The 17,885-nt window shown below is 34.0% G+C and overlaps 1 protein-coding gene across 1 annotated transcript; it reads left to right on the forward strand.

The window, feature by feature from the left end:
- The first annotated feature begins 10,059 nt into the window (after positions 1 to 10,059).
- On the forward strand, positions 10,060 to 15,908 carry UNE10 (basic helix-loop-helix (bHLH) DNA-binding superfamily protein). The gene is made up of 6 exons (XM_079086972.1): positions 10,060 to 10,373; positions 11,096 to 11,774; positions 14,612 to 14,707; positions 14,789 to 14,854; positions 15,075 to 15,476; positions 15,571 to 15,908. Exons 1-6 carry the CDS (start codon positions 10,249 to 10,251, stop codon positions 15,658 to 15,660), a joined length of 1,458 nt encoding a protein of 485 aa, XP_078943098.1. The 5' UTR covers positions 10,060 to 10,248; the 3' UTR covers positions 15,661 to 15,908.
- Positions 15,909 to 17,885: the final 1,977 nt, after the last annotated feature.

Genomic DNA, 17,885 nt, shown 5'->3' on the forward strand with positions numbered 1-17,885 from the left:
TTCTAGGTGATCAACAGTGAGAGGTGCATGACGTTGTTGATCCTATCCCAAGAGAGTTGCAGCAGCATCTCTAACCACGGTTCGAACTGGAACATGAGGACCTTCTTTAACGGATCTCCAGATAGATTCACCTTTCTCTTTTCCAAGTAAAAATCTTTCCATTATGTTCTTCAACAACTAGCAATGGGGCACGAGTAGGGCAACCTACGCTATTTGCTATTTACATTGAATACATTTGTTGAGTATTAGAAGCAGCCATTGAAGTTAAAATATCTTGAGCAAAAGTGGTATATAGAAGAACTTTTATCCTTAACACAGAAATGATTGAAATACCAAGGTAATTTCAAATCAACTATAATCTGATCTTATGGATTCAAAGGACAACCACTCAAGCTCTGAGACCACTTGTGAGAACCAGGACGATCTGATGCGCAAGGACAAGGTTTGAAAACTCAAACCTTAAATGAATGCATAAGATCAATGTCTGCTTACTAAGAGGTATTCCAGTCAAGTCTGGTAAAACCAGTCAAGTCTGAGTTAATGCATTCAACAAAGTGTTCAATACATAAATGAAGAGAGAAGATAATGATCAAGGTAAAGATAATAAATGAAGAACAAGAAGAATGTTTGAGAGAATAATTTGAAAGATGAAGTAACTAGAATATTGCTATATTTGAGTGAATGATCCGTCTTTTGATTTAACATTGAATGCTCCTTTAAAAAGGAGAACAAGGTACATTGCACTGATTGATTACATACATAGGACTGGATAAAAGAGTTACTCCTGACAGTCTGAATATCCGTGTTTGACAAAAGAGACTAAGTCCTATGACGAGCTAAATCAAGCTAAAGACAAATACAATAAATGAACAAAGAATAAACGTTGATTCGGAAAGACAAACATTCCGGACACATAGTCCATTCCCGAATGCCTTCAACTGATCTTCTCATCAGGAGCATATCTTCAAGTCCGGATACAAAAGTAATTCCGGAGCAAAGCTCCAAGTCCGGACACCAAGTACTTTATTTCAGAACTCTGACTGACTTCAGATCTTCAAGGGTGATTAGGATTGCTAGAGGTTCAATTTCAGGTTCCAACAAAGTCGTCGCTACCGCCCCGTCGCTATTGATCAAAATGTCGCTGGTAATAACACTTGTCACCACTAATTCCTCTGTCGCCTCTAATAATCTTTGTCGCCGCTAATGCATCATAATAGCGCTGGTAATAGTGTCGTCGGTAATAGTGTCACAGGTAATAATATTTTTTATTTTTAAAATTTTTTAATCAACGATTTTGGTGCAAAAACCCGATAGATAAGGACATTAAATGGAGAAAAAGAATTACATAATATCGGATTAGGTACCAAATAGTGTAACGACATTATATATAATTTATTTCATACCAAAATAAACAACCAAATTTTTATAATTACAATAAACTAGTAGCAAAGTGTCATGACAAGTCTAGCATAAATAAAACAAACTAATTATCCGACGAAACATCACCTTCGTTCCTGTCGTTTCCTCGGTTATCTTTCTCCGATTGAAAACACGCGTAAAGCTCATCCCTACATGTCGGGTTGTAGAGCATTGCCCGAAGATTTTCCAACTATATAATAAGTAACAACATATATAAACTTATAAGTTAAATTATCAAACCAAATCAACATGCATTTATTGATGCCAAAGTACATTGCTATTTTTAAACTAGGGACAAAAAAACAAAGTAAATTGTTATTTCTTGCAATTAAAACATAAACACAATTACAAACACAATTACTAAATCAACATGTATTTATTGATGCCAAAGTACATTGCCATTTTTAAACTAGGGACAAAAACCAAAGTATATTGCTATTTCTTGCACTTGGGACAACATTTTTAAACTAGGGACAAAAAACCAAAGTATATTGCTATTTCTTGCATTTGGGACAAAAAACCAACTACCAAAGCTTTTAGCAAATAATCACCACAAACCCAAATTACCAAATCAACATGTACTTATTGAAATTAAATAATATGTTGACTGTGGTGGTGGTTGTGATGGTTGTGCAATCGGCAGGATAACATAAGATTTTCGGCCAATGCCTCTGATATGACCACATCATTCACCTAATACTCACTCTAAAGTAGCTCTTTCTTGAGTGGGCGTTAACTCCCTTTCACCTTCTGGCCCTTGCGTTTGTTCTAAGAGCTCTTCCACTAATCGATTATTTGTTTTCCAAAAGTGATTAACAATTAAGTATAAATAAACACTTAATTATATAATAAAATTATAATTAAATACTTACATATTGTTGTTCTGCCTCGACACTAAAAAATACACCATTCCTACTGATATAAGCATTGTTAAACGTTTCCACTCTCTTCAGGTTCTGTTTAACATTAAAAATTAGATTATATTTTAAATAAATAATTACAAATATCATACGTTACCTTCTTATAACAAGTACTGCTATACAAGCTAGACCCCCCACGGTTCACGGTCGTTTGGATTTCACGAACTTTTTTTTTCCTTTCTGAAGCAGCTCTATGTTCAGCCGTTTGAAAAATACTCAAGTGCTTTCCTCATATTATCGACCTCCATATCATGTATGGGTTTGGGTAATGCTCTCGGGATATGCTCATAACCTCCGACTTCCAAAAAACTATTCTTTTGCATTAGCTTTACGGTCTTGATAACCTTTTAACAAAGCGGCTTCAAAACTCTCTAACAACATAGAAGCGTCTGGATCCCGAGACATCCCATCCAAGTCAAATTTTTTCTACAAAAAACACACACAAAAAAAAAGTTAGCCAAGTAAAAACCAGTGATAATTAACCATATAAAATACTCTTATATAAATAATTTACCCCTAAATGTTGTTTTATTGTATCCTTTATCGCAGAAGAAACTTTTATCCAAGTCCATTTATCAAAAGGGACCATCCGCCACATTATTTTCCCAAATTCGCGTGCAAACATGTCCTTTGGCTTTCCTACAGGATCATATGTCATATCCCAATCATAATCCATGTCAATCGGTTTGCCCTTATTCCGTAAGAGCGCTCTTTCGAGCTTAATGTTTTTCGCTTTTCCTCGGACTCTCTTGTGTGGCACAGCTACAAATATAATTAAAAATTATTAGAAATGGTATTTTATAATAACTGAATAACAATAATAAACAAATATTCATAATAAGACTTACCATCCTGCCCATGATGACCAACACCTCTACCGCTTGGGAAAGGTGGATCCTCAGCTTCATCACTGTGACAACCCGAAAGATATTCCGTTAACATAACCCATGCCGTTAATAAAATTTATTTTATTTTGGGTTTTTCCGTTAACTTTCAAATTAAATAATTCATTTAGAATTATTATTATCATTTCCTATGTGTCGAAACGAAATATTTATTTGGGTGAAAACACTCTAAATAATCTTTTGAGAATTTCTAGACTATGACTAGTGCGGGTAATGGTCGTTTACCCGGGTTAATTATTAAGCTCCGTTTAGTGTCGGTTTTGGGTGTATTCCCACCGGGCCCCTAACTCTAGTCATACAAAAGGGTGGAGTGACCACCATTTGAGTTTTTCCCACACTTGAACTTTCTCTCTCTACTCTCTCTCTAGAAATCGAACTCTCTCAAGGATCTTCACTTTCAAGCTCCAATTTGGTAAGTGATCCTTCCTAACTAGTTGTTTATCCTAACATGCATGCAAATCCATGTCTTAAACTCTTAAAATCATCACAAACTCGTGTTTACGGTTTGGGGAGCCTCCTAAAAACCGTAAACTCCTTCAATGGGGGTTTTGAAGCCCCAAAACCCTTCCAAACATCTTCTAATGCTTAGATCCTTACATGCATGGAGCTAGAACCACAAGATCATGAATTTTTGGCCATAAACATGAGTTTACGGTCCTTGAATATTCAAGAACCGTAAACACCCTTTCAAGGGGTTTTGATGCTCCTTAACCCTTCCAATGCATGTCTAATGGCCTTGAAACTTGCTTGGATGATCTTAGAACCCTAAAACGTGTCCAAATGAGCATAAACATGAGTTTACGGTTTGGGAACGTCTCCCAAAACCGTAAACACCTTCCAAGGGTGTTTTAATGCTCCAAACACCTTGCATGGCTTGTATTTGAGTCTAGAACTTGCATGAATGGCCTACAAACCACCAAAACACATGAAAAATGAACAAACATGGACAAAGGTGGGTTTACGGCCGTAAAACCATGAGTTTACGACCGTAAACTCCCCAAGGGTGGTCCAAGGACCGTAAACCCTTGAGTTTACGACCGTAAACTCCCCAAGGGTGGTCCAAGGACCGTAAACCCTTATTCTTAGGCCATTTCATGTCCCGATCACTTCCTAAGCCATGGAATCAACCTTAGATCCTTCCTATGTGCAAGATGAGACCTTGGATCACTCAAACCACCACATCCATGAGTTTACGGCCGTAAACTCATGGGGGATATGGTCTTTGGACCGTAAACTCCCTAAGGGTTTACACTTGAAGAGTAAACACCTTATCTAGGCCCTACACTCCTTAGATGCAACCCGTATCATTCCTAACACTTGAATTGAAGTGTTTTTCGTGGCTCGGAGTGTATTAACCTACTATCTTGGTAAATCAAAGTCTAATTAGATACAATTATGTATCTCTTCATGTGATATAGGAACCTCACGCGTGTTCAAGCCCTAAACTGATACTTAGCATCTAAATCAGCACATTCTCGTCAGGTGAGTTCATACCCCTACACCATTTTCTGTGTTTTTCATGTTTTCAGGGGGGGAATACAAGCAAAAGTACAAGGAAACTTGTACTCAATCCTACTTTTTCGTATAACATAACTACGTGTTCAACATGTTTTAAACATTGAAATCCGTATTAACCAACAATCTAACTCGTGGAGTTAGTTTTCAAAACCAATTGTGAAACTCATTATAAAATGTTACATTTTTACATTTCGCAAGGATTTCATGTCATTTCATAAACCGGGATTTTCAATACTATTACTTGTAAAGTTCATTATTCTTATGATTGGAGACACGTCCTCGGTAACACTCCACACGGATTACGAGAGTGGAGGACTACTCCCGTAACCAGAATCTCTTGGAGGGAGAGCGTGACTTGAGTGTATAGATCTATACGGGAGTGACTACCCCGTACCCTGCTGCTAGCTACAGTTGGATCGTCAGGTCCATGGGTGACAAAAGTCATAAAATGACGATGGACTTCTTATTGCCATGTCTAGTCTATCGTATGGTTATGGAACTCGCAACTTAGATAATGGATATTTACTGATAAAGTAATAACGAACCTAGTGAACTAACCTCTTAGTAATAACTGTCTTTGATTACTACTAGTTCACTACTTACTTATTAGTTTTGTGTACGTGTCAAAACTAATACGCTTACCACGGGATACCAGTCATTCAGTATGCTTCACTTAATCGATACAAGTATGGTAGATACTTGTACACATCATTTCAGAATCGATAACCAACGAATGTTTTACACAAGAAAACATAGGGTTTTCTTGGGATAACGAAACTTTTCATAAACAAGGTTGTATGGTACTTCTAACGAGAAATCAAATCATATTTTCATAAGGAAATTTTGCAGGATTTTCTTGATTTAAATTGTGTAACAAAGGGATAACCAAACTACTTTTATAAGAAAATACGGGATTTTCTTGGATATCAACTGTTCATGAAACTAAAGGAAAATGAATTTTTTTTCCAGAAAACAAACCGCTTATGAACTCACCAGCTTTATGCTGATATTTTAAAACTGCTTGTATTCTCAGGGCATCCATAGACAGGTACTCCTATTAAATTTTGAGAAGACGGAGCGTATAGAAGACTCGTCTTCACTTTTGTTCTAACAAATGTATTTAAGAAAACTTGTAGTACTTTATTTTCAAACCAATGTAAAACTTTCTCATGTAATGTAATGGTTGTGTTTACTATGCTTGCTATGTACATTGGTTGTGATACTCTACATGACGTCACCCCGCCCCGGAACGTTTCCGCCATCGGTTTCGGGGTGTGACAATCACCCCCATGACCACGACCAAAAACAGAAGCCATGGTGTACAAAAACAAGAGCCATATCGATACCATTTCCTACAAAATTATAAGATACACATTTACAATTTATATTACAAATACACATTACATAGTGTATTTGTTTTTTTACAATCCACATTTTTTTTTACAAAAAATAGCATCCTACTTTATTTGTTTTTTTTTTCAATAATAATATCCTACAATAATAGTATCCTACTTTATTTTTTGTTTTTACAACACACATTTTTTTTACAAAAAATACATACAATCCAAATTACATACAAATTCAAATATACATACATAATGTCATGTTTTCATTCATACAAATACATATTATACACATATACTTTAAATAACATGATCAATAATAACATCCTATTTTATTTTTTATTTTTCCACTATAACATTGCAATATAAACATGTCATACATACAATACACATTATGCACACATATACATACATTCCACATTTCTTACATACATAAAAATACACATTGTATACATACATACAAATACACTTTTCATACATACAAATACACATATACATACATTCCACATTACTTACATATATACAAATACACATTTTATACATACATACAAATACATTTTTCATACATACATACAATCTACATTTCATACATAAAAACACCAAATATACATAAATATAGGTAATTTCACATAATAGGCACAAATACACAATTTTTTGCAAATAATCTCGAAATTAAAGGAGAAAGGTACTTATGGTGGTCGAAAATCAACAATGGTGATCGTAAAATCAGGCTTCAGTAAAAAACTCCAAAACTGAAAATGTCATTTTTCAGAAATTAATGTCAAATATAAGATGAAAAATGTAGTTGTAAGAGAAAGAAATAGAGAAATAATGAAAGGGATGCTCACCGTCGCTGGTGAAGCTTTAAAATCGCTGATAGTAGTCGACCCGTCGCCAGAATTAGGTGGCAAACACTGGTTATGGTGGCTGGCCTGTGGTTGAAGGCGCGGGAAGGGAGAACACCGATCGCCGGTTGAAGCTCGAAGAAAGAAAGAAAGCAGCGAATCAGAAGGAACAGGAAGGAAGCATGAAGAAAGAAAGGGATATTTGGGTCTTATTTCGTCGAGCTTTACCGACGACACTCAATAGCGGCGACGAGAGGTTTTTACCGGCAACAATTTAGTATTTGCGGCGACACCAAAGGAGGGAATTTATCCTGCTTCTTTTTTTCACGACCTTTAAAGGCGACGATTTTACCTTTTAGCGGCGACAAAATGTCGTCGGTATTGAAGTTGTACGAGAAGTACCCCCAACCATTGGATTAGAACGTTGATTCGACGGTTGGGATTACCAGAAGGGGTACCAACGGATTCATATCATAGAGCATTACCGGCGACCAATTAGCGGTGACTCAAACTTGAGTCGCCGCTAAAGCTCCGTGTCGCCGCTAATAGCGTCGCCCGTATTGACCTGATTTCTTGTAGTGATATATTCAAAAAAACATATATTTGTAAAGAATTCAGATATATTGGTGTATTGTGCGCAACGCGTGGATATTCGCCTAGTTGTTTATAAATTAAGATGTAAACATTGTACCCTATTATTTTTATTTTAGGGTATTCACATGTTAAAACATAAATCATGTTACAATAATCACAGTTTAATATCGTGAATGTCATTCACGATATTAAATCAAGATGTGTTATTTGGAGTATTGCTTGGATTTTATTTATGGTAAGAATTCTACCAAAACAAAAACAATTCTGGAGCATGTCAACAAAACACTAGAGGACTTGTTTCAACACTTCAAGAACAAGACGGAGAGAGAAAGATGTGAAAAGACAAGGAGTGCATCGTCTTCTAGACCTAGTTATTTTGATTTTGGGCATGAAGTTGATGTTGAAGACGATTTTGAAAGGTTTATGGAACAACATGAGCATGGGGTTAATAAAACAAAGCTTGAGATTTATTTATCAGATGGGATGGAAAAGTGGGCGGAGGATTTCCAGATTTTGGAGTGGTGAAAATCTAATTCATCAAAGTTTCCTGTACTTTCTGAAGTGGCGAAACTTGTTTTAGGAATGTCAATCTCTACAGTTGCATCAGAGTCGTCATTCAGTACTGGCGGGAGGGTGATTGATGAAAGTAGAAGCTCCCTTACACATGTGACCGCCGAAGCTTTGATTTGCGCACAAGATTGGATACGGGACACCCCAATTGATATCCAGTTTAAAAATATGACGACTTTATATATGGAAGAGACGCGAGAGAAGTTGGTGCCAATAGAAACCGGTAAATATTTTACTATTTTTTACATAATTATAAGTTTGTAATTATATATGTTTATAATTAATAAATTACATACTATTGTTTTATGTTTGTAGAGGAATTGGGGTGTGGTCAAGGGAGTTGCATGGACGAGGATTTTACTTTAATTTTAAAGGTTTATAACTCAATAATTATAATTTTATACTTTTACACAAGTTTATTACTCAATAATCATTGATCAATACTAATGTTTTTTGGTTTGTAGATGAATGGGGAATTGGTGAAGATATTTACATGGATGTGGATTGAAGATTCGTGTTTGCGTGTTTTGGTTGTAATCGACTATCTGACTATTCCGGACTTTGTGTTTTAGTTTGATTGTGTGTTTGGTTGTAATCGTCTTATCGACAATTTCAGACTTTGTGTTTTAGTTTAATTGTGTGTTTGGTTGTAATAGACAATTTGGTTGTAAAACTCATGTTTTTTGAAGTATTTAACTTCAATTAGATGTTTTTTGAATTATTTAACTTCTTGTTCCATTTTTGGAAAATGGGTTTAAGCCCAAAACCCATGGGTTTAAACCCAGAAACCGTAAGTGTATGAGTTGAACCCAAGAAACCGTAAGTGTTTGAGTTGAACCCAAGAAACCGAGAAACCGCCTAAACCGATATCAGAACCCGAGAAACCGAACCGACCAGAATCCGATCCTATTGGGTTCTGAAAACCAGAAACCGATTATTTACGGGTTGGGTTGGGTTGGGGTCCAAAACCGACCCAAACCGACCCATGCACAGCCCTAGTGAATGGTCGTTTCCATTACTTTTGCGCTACATTTCGGCCTTCCCTCTCTTATCTAATTTTCTTTGTTGCTTCTTTCGCTGTTCAACACCAACTACCCGAAGCTGCATCTCTTTTTCTTTATTTCCCTCTCTAAAAATGTTCCCCTGGTTCCTGTGGTCAATCTGAGCTGGTTCCGCAACTGTACCTACCACACTTATGATTGAGTTTGAATTGGTTTAGATAGACAACTCCAGCTACTCGTATTTAGATACTCCCTATTTATGTCTCCCCCTTACCATCTAACTTTTTCAATAGTGGCCCATCTAAGTTTGGCCAAATCCTTCGTATCTTAATTGGCATATATAATATGTATTGTATTACTCATTTGTGTTTTTCAGATATATATTACTACATGAAAATGATGCCAATAAGTATACATCAAGATTTACTATGTATATAGATATGTATTGTTTACATCACAGCTGTAACTGGTTTTGGCTTGAAGTGATATCAAATAAAATTTTAGAAGTCTAACACATGATAAAAAAAAAAAAAAAAACATACGTATTTTCTTATAATTCTGCCATCCCCATTTAAATGTAAGTCAACTAAGTTAGCGAAATGCATATTCTTATTAATTTACTTCAAAATTAGTAGATATATATTAAATATTTTAATACTTGACATAATAGAGTTTGGTGACTGATGGAACTGTTATAGTCACATAATCACATATAAATAGACGTCTTTAATTTATATAATTGAATCTTCCTTTGAAGCAATCTAAAAATTAGTTCATAAATATATATCATTATAATGGATAGGTTGCACATATAAACATTTTATTTTATCATTAACCAATAATAATAAAGAGTAATCTGTGGTCCATTTTTTTTTCCTTTCTGACATTGTTCTTATCTCTCTAGATTTTTTGTAATTTCTACCAAAACAATAAATGCACTTGTGTAGCAATTTGCTCTCCAAAGTGACCCCAAATTTTCCTAGGCCATATATGTAGAACCTACAGCCAAAAGGCAGCTGTTCCCTCTCTCTTTCTCTATAATGAACCACATATTCACACCCTTAAACAGTATTTGGGATCTCTTTGTATCATTCTTTTCTGCACTATTCAAATATTCAGCAGATTCTTAAAATATGAGTCAGTGTGTACCAAGTTGGGATGTTGATGATAATCGTGATCATAATTCAAACGTTGGGCGTCTCAAGATCAACTTACGTGCATCTTCCAACTCCGTGTTTTCCAATATGGATGTTCCCAAGTACGTTAGTACTACTAGTACCTTTTGTTTTCTTGAATGTATTGAATTATATCATGTTTAATGGATTATAATGTTATCATTTCAAGTTTAATTCATTTCTTCAAATGTTTTTTGTCATACAAATACTTTGAACTTATATATTAAGTTAAACTGTCCAATGCTATTGATTTTTATATCCGTTAATTAAACGTTAATGTTGGCATCTTATATATTATCATTGATTTTAATCCATTAGACGTAACTATATATTCTACTTTCACTTTTGCTTTTAAAAACTTATGTGAAATTAACACACTAATTGTGATCGATATAAATTAGTATTCATCTATTTCTTTAATTGTTTTCGGTTAGTCATTTCCCTGTCCTTATATTTTGAAGATTTTTACTTAGAAATCGTATTATTGTAAAAAATAAAAGATGAAGTAAAATAAAATTTTATATAATATATATGATGACTTCGATTTCTTTTCTTTGTATTAATAACTTGTTTTTTCAACGTGCGAAGAAGTCACTATCTTATCATTTTATGTAGTCACGTTTTAATTTTATCAGTGTTTATAAAAGGAAAATGGGTAATTTCCGTATTCATGCATGTTTTAATTCATATTTAACTGCAACATATGAAAATCTTAAAACATAAATTGATAGAAAAATAAAATATAAGAATATAGCTGTTTTTGTTTTATAAGTAATAAATCAGTTGTTCTTTTATCTTTTTGTAGACTAGATTACGAAGTGGCGGAATTAACATGGAAAAATGGACAAGTAGCCATGCATGGCTTAGGTCCACCGCGCGTGGTAAACAAGCTCCACGCCGCCACAGCTGCGTTTTCCAAATACACCTGGGAAAAGCCACGCGCCGCCGAGACTCTTGAGGAAATAGTCAACCAAGCCACCTTCCTCCCCTACGGCAAATCCCAAATGGAGTTCTACGCCGACGACCTGGTTCCATGGCTTGAAAACCAGACCTCCAACCTTGCCACCGGATCTGCCAGCGCGTCAGTAACCATGGCCATGGACGCGTTGGTGCCAAGCTCCAACACCCATCTTCAAACGCTGCGGTCAGCTGCTAATGGCTCCGTGGTTCCTGGTTCCACTCGGGTGGCGTCGTGCAGTGGTGATCAGTCGGGTTTTATGGACCAGAGGGTGGCTCGCAGTGGTGCGGCGGCGGCGGCGCATGAGTGGAGCAGCTGCAAGGACCAGAGTGTAAGTGGGAGTGCGACTTTTGCTGGAATGGAGAGTGGTCTACAAATGACAGTTGAAACTTGCGAGAGGGAATTCGGTGGGAAAGCGTTCACCTATACTTCCACAGGGTCGCCGGAAAATACCACCTCCGGCAAACGGTCCACAGAGTCCACATCTCCCGATGATAATGACTCCGTTGGTCACAGTAAACGTCAGGTATACAATTTTATACAATAGATTAACCAATTATCTTTATTTTGATAAAAGACTTTTGAACTAATATTGTGTATTTAATCCAAAGACAATTTCACTGAATAGGAACTCAATTTTGTGTTTTATTTCAAACATTTTAGAAATTAAAACATTTAAGTTTTATTTTATATGTTATAAAAATAATTTAAGATATTATATTTCCATTTATTATATTTATAATAATAAAATGAGTAAATTACACCAATCCACCTTCATGCACGTTCCAAAAAATCATATTTACTTTCTATTTTCAAAAATTAATTTTGACAGTCATTGAGTTGTAATTTCCTTGTACGGTTAGTCCATATCACCATTAACGGTTAGTGTTAGTGTTTGTCGTTTGTGCAGAAGACACGTTCACTCACTCAGGACCGTTCCTGCAAAATTAAATATTCTTCAATGTTCAAGAAGAGTAAAAAAAAAAAAAGGGACCTTGTTATTATATCTTTTTATTTTTAAATAAATAAATAAATATATATATATATATATACATATATATATATATATATATATATATATAAAATTGGTCCATATGCATCTGCGGATTTTGCCTCTTTCAACACCCCATCCACTCACTCATTTCTTTTAAATGGCTATATTTTTATTTTTTAATTGTGTTTTATTTATTTTTCTTTTATTTTTCATTTTTTTTATAATTTATCAACTGAATTAGATTATATATATATATATATATATATATATATATATATATATATATATATATATATATATATGGAAGGTTATATGGAAAAAAACAAAAAAAACCCTAAAAATCATAAAAATGCATAAAAATACTTAGAGATCAAAAAAAAAATTTACTTTATATTCCATAAATTCGCAGCTTTTTTTATAAATTTGTTGGAAAAAAATCAAATTTCAGCGAAAATATATAAAAAGTTCCGATTTTTTAGAATATAAAGTCAAAAAAAAATATTTGTGATTTCTAAGTATTTATTTTATGGATTTTTATGATTTTGAGGGTTTTTTTTAAGGTTTTTTATTTTCCATACAACCTCTATATATATATATATATATATATATATATATATATATATATATATATATATATATATATATATATATATGTCCTCTCTCTCTCTCTCTCTCTCTCTCTCTCTCTCTCTTTATTGTCCTCTTTCTCAATTCCAACGAGCACATCTTGTCATCGTCAACTTTCACCACCGACATGTCCTGTAACCACCACCAAATCTGATACCAAAACTAAATATGAAACTAAAACGCAAATCTGATATTAGAACTAAAATCTAAACCACATAATCAATACCAAATCCTAACGAGGGACGGTCCCTAGCAAGCGTGCAATGCACGTGAGTCATTAAAACGACAACCACTGTCTAACGACAAAAAAGACTAATCGTGCAAGGAAATGGAAACTCAGGGGACGATCCAAGTTAATTTTTTAAAATACGGACTAAACGTATCTTTTGACACTTATACGATGGACGATTCGTGTAATCATAATAGTCTCTTATCATCATATAAGGGAAGGAAATATAAAATTAAGGTATAAGTACGGGTTGGGGGGGGGGGGGCTGGGGGGAAAATACAATATGTATAAAAATCGGTGAGTAGGAGGGCTATAGCTAAAAATTTTTATTTTTGAACCTAATATATATAAAATTAATGTATATGGGCTAGTTCTAACCAAAAAATCAACTCCCGCACTCGCCCTAATAAAGCTCCGCCCCTGTAGGGGACTATTATGATTATAAGTAGCAATCATCATTCAATTATTTTGAATAAGAGATTGCTATTATGGTTTGATAACAAGCGGAGACATACTAGTGGAGACGTCTGGATTTTGTTGTCAGTTTATTATTCTTATATTTTCAATACTGTTTACGTAACGTTAACGTTAATGCATTAATTCACTTAAATTAAAAATTACATGGATCAAAATTATAACCAATGAAAATTACAAACTATAGAGACCAAAACTGTAATTATTTGGTTTTCCAAAATAAAAACTAGATTAACCAAAACTATAATAAAATTTAAAAACGATAATGACTAATACAATAATTCTTTAAAATAGAAAACTATAGTGACTAAACATAGATAATCTAGGGGCCAAAAACTACACGGAACAAATATATATTATTAAAATTAAATATTATAGGGGTTAAAACTGTAACTAATACAAATTCCAAACAATTGATCAAAAATATAATTATGTTAAACTAAAAACTACATGCACTAAAGCTATATCTAATATAAACTATAAATTGTAAAAACAAAAACTTTAATTATTGAAATTAAAATCTACATAGACTAAATCTGTATTTATTCAAATAAAAACTACAATTGCAAAAAAAAAAATTTATCCAAATAATAAATCATAGGTCTACAACTATTATTATTTATAAATATTTTAAATTAACAAATAAAAAATTATAGAAACTAAGCCTTTAATTATTAAAACAAAAACACTATAAGGATCAAAATTATAATTAATACAAATTAAAAACTATAAGATCTAAAATTATAATTATTTAAAATTAACATAATTAATATCTACTAAACATTAGTTATCTCATTGATTTAGTGAACAAAAAGATAAAAGACTACAAGTTTTACATAAAAATAATAATTTTTGGCTAGAAAAGTAAAAGTTTCCTCATTAAACCTAATTAAAATTAGAAAGATTATATGTAATACAATTTTAAAGTTTAAGTAATACGTAATTATATATTCTTAAAAAATTGTTTAGCTAATGAAATTTACTACAAGTATTTTGATTGTGTTTTGTATAATTATCTGACATAATTAGTTATTAACAGAAGGTAAGCAATACGGAAGAAAAGAAGAAAGGAAAAGGAAAAGGTAAATCTTCAGAAAGAAGTAGAGCAGCCGCAATCCATAATCAATCTGAACGGGTATATTTTACTGTTAAATATGTTTTGTACTTTTTTTTTAACATACATGTGTATTATTCTGATTATACATGGCTTATATAGAGAAGAAGAGACAAGATTAATCAGAAAATGAAGACACTACAAAAACTCGTTCCAAATGCCAATAAGGTATATCTCGATTAGACCATGTTAACGCTATTATTGTTTCAAAAATCTTGTTTTCTTGATAAAAAAACCAGAGCTTTTATTGTATTATTGTAGTTAGAGTCTCATCGTCAACTAGAAACAATCTTATTTGTATCCATTGGAACCTAAAGAAATTGTTTTGTGAGAAAATGAAGTAGTAAACATACCTGACATACATTATTTTTACGTTTATCTTTCTTAGACAGACAAAGCCTCGATGCTTGAAGAAGTGATTGAATACCTAAAACAATTACAAGCTCAAATCCATATGATGAGCAGAATGAACATGTCACCTATGATGATGCCCTTAGCTATGCAACAACAACAACAACAACTTCAAATGGCTATGATGAACCCCATGGGAATGGGAATGGGAATGGGAATGGGAATCGGAATGGGAATGGGAATGGGAATGGGAATGCCAGGAGTCATGGATTTAAATAGCATTGGTGCAAACCGCTCCAATATCCCCGGCATGCCACCCGTCTTCCACCCTTCCTCCTTTATGCAACCAACAATGACTTCATGGGATATGCACAACACTGCGGATCGAGTACCTAATCAAAATGATCCAATGACTGCATTTCTTGCATGCCAATCACAGGTAATTAATTATGAAAAATCACTAGATCGATTATTAATGAGTATTTTTGATACGATGTATAATTTAATAGGACTATTAATTAATCTTTCTGCAGCCAATGACGATGGATGGTTACACTAGAATGGCAGCTTTGTTTCAACAGATGCAGAGCCAACCTTGCTATTCTGGTCTAAAAAATAATTAATAATAAAGTTTTTTCATTTTTCATGAATATGTTATTTAAGTTAGAGAGAAAGTTGATTATATACAAAATGAGAACTATTCAAGTTCACGAATAATGTGCAAAAAGGAATAATGATAGACTATAAGCATTTGGTTAGTAGAATGTTCGTAGAAGAAATAGACATTGTCAAATGAATTGCAATGTAAAAATATATGTCTTGCATTTTGTTGGAAAAAATTAGAATGGTGAAACACTCGTTGCATGGCAAATTTGAAATAATCATTTTAATAAAGATTAAGAATTCATTTAAAAATAATATTTTTGCAGCTCAGGTTCCATACAATTAAATTTTACATTTTACGTTTAAAATAGGTCAAAGGACACATGGGTGTTACAAGTAGTTAAAGAGACGAGGAGACAGGTTAGATAACGATTAATTATCACATGTATTTAAGAAATGTCTTCAAAAATGCCTCTTGGTCCTCGTTCTCCGAGGATACTAAATTGGCTACTAACCTGAGCATATGTTAAAATAACGGATTGTGCATTGAAAGTTTAGTTAGTAATACTAGGGCTACAGAAAAATAATAAAAATTTAGATTAAATGTCATAAACTACTTCATTTTGAAAACTCATTATTAAAATCGAATAAGTTATGGAATACATTGAAAACGATATAAGTACATTGTTATTAACATTATAAACACCATAAATGCATCATAGATGACAATGCATGATAATAAATAAATCTAAAACCCCAATCATCTATTACACACAACTCTTTGTCCATTACTTTTGAACCGCACCCAAGGTAATTTCCAAGAGGTGAAAATGGTTAGGAAGCATACATAGAGACTCCAACAAATATAATAATTAGGTACAAGTGAACCATGACACAGGTATCAGCACAAGGAATGATGCATATGCAGACGACACTTTCAGAAACTATGCAGGCGACATTTCGTCTGAAAAGGCTATAGAGACGATATGTCGTCTTTAAAAAGTCATCGAGATAGCTCGTCGGTAAAAGTCGAAAAAGTCGTCGGTACATACACACCAATGCCGACGACATGTTGTCTTCACAGGGTCGTCAGGAGTGATTTCTGAGGAATTTTTTTTTATTCTAAACCTATTCCAAACAAAATTATCAAAATGGAAAGCCAGAAATTTGTCATTTGGGGGACGCTTAACATTATGTAAATTAGTTTTGGGGAGCCTAGGCTCATTCCTTTTTCTCTCTACAAAGCCCTAGTTAAGGTACTGAAAACACTAGAAAAACTATGGTGTCACTTCTTCTGGGGTGGGTCCTCTGATAAAAGAAGGATGTCATGGATCGCATGAGATAAAATTTTGTCCAAAAATAGATGGGGGGCTCGACATTGGCAGCTTGAAGGCTCACCACTTAGAGCTACTAGGAAAATGGTGGTGGCATTTCACATCCTGTAAACATGAACTTTGGAAAGATGTCATAAAATCAATCTATGGGAACGACTTGGGGGTTCAATGCCCATTCCAGAGCTAAGAGGAAAGGATATTGTTGGGGTAGCATCGTGAATCTACACAACTACTTGTCCAATGATAACTTGGACCATCAAAATCTCTTTTCACAGCCATTAGTTCGGCAGGACAATAACATGATTTGTAGCCTTGAACCCTCGGGGATGTATACTGTGGCATCTCTTAGGAGATTCATTGACGAAACAATATTGCCAAAAATACTAGCTGGGGCTAGGGAATGGAATAACCTGGTCCCCGGAAAAAGTGAATATCCTAGCATGGCGAGTTTGTCATAGAAGGCTGCCTACCAGAGTGAATCTAAACATCATTGGTATCAGATCTTTGACTACCTGCCTATTATGTAATATTGTTGCGGAATCAGAATCACATCTATTAACCGAATGTTCAATCTCACAAGAAGTTTGGCGTAGTGTGCAAAAATGGTGGTATATGTTCCTATTATCTTTCGGTTCACTGAATGAAATGCTTCAGTGCAGTAATTTAGCACCAGGCAGTGATAACCTCGATCAAATTCAGGAAGCAGTTGTGTTGATATACATTTGGGTGGTGTGGAAATTCAGAATATATAGAATCCAATCGAACACAATCAAATCATATAAAACTCTAGCAAATGAAGTACAAGTACTGAGCCATTTGTGGATCAACTCTACAAGCAAGCTTACAAAATTTAGGTGGGCGGAATGGTGTTATGATCCGATAGCTGAATGCAAAAGATGAAAAAAGGGGGT

This window comes from Lactuca virosa, chromosome 3 (genome assembly GCF_052849685.1).
Source record: "Lactuca virosa cultivar CGN04683 chromosome 3, Lactuca_virosa_CGN04683_v6, whole genome shotgun sequence".
Classification (NCBI taxonomy): Eukaryota; Viridiplantae; Streptophyta; class Magnoliopsida; order Asterales; family Asteraceae; genus Lactuca; species Lactuca virosa.

What these genes read in the sequence shown, in the direction of transcription:
- UNE10 (XM_079086972.1), top strand. Translation starts at nt 10,249, where the DNA reads ATGAGTCAGTGTGTACCAAGTTGGGATGTTGATGATAATCGTGATCAT. An exon ending in TTGGTCACAGTAAACGTCAG is followed by an intron (nt 11,775 to 14,611) that starts GTATACAATTTT and finishes AGTTATTAACAG; the next exon opens with AAGGTAAGCAATACGGAAGA. An exon ending in TCGTTCCAAATGCCAATAAG is followed by an intron (nt 14,855 to 15,074) that starts GTATATCTCGAT and finishes TATCTTTCTTAG; the next exon opens with ACAGACAAAGCCTCGATGCT.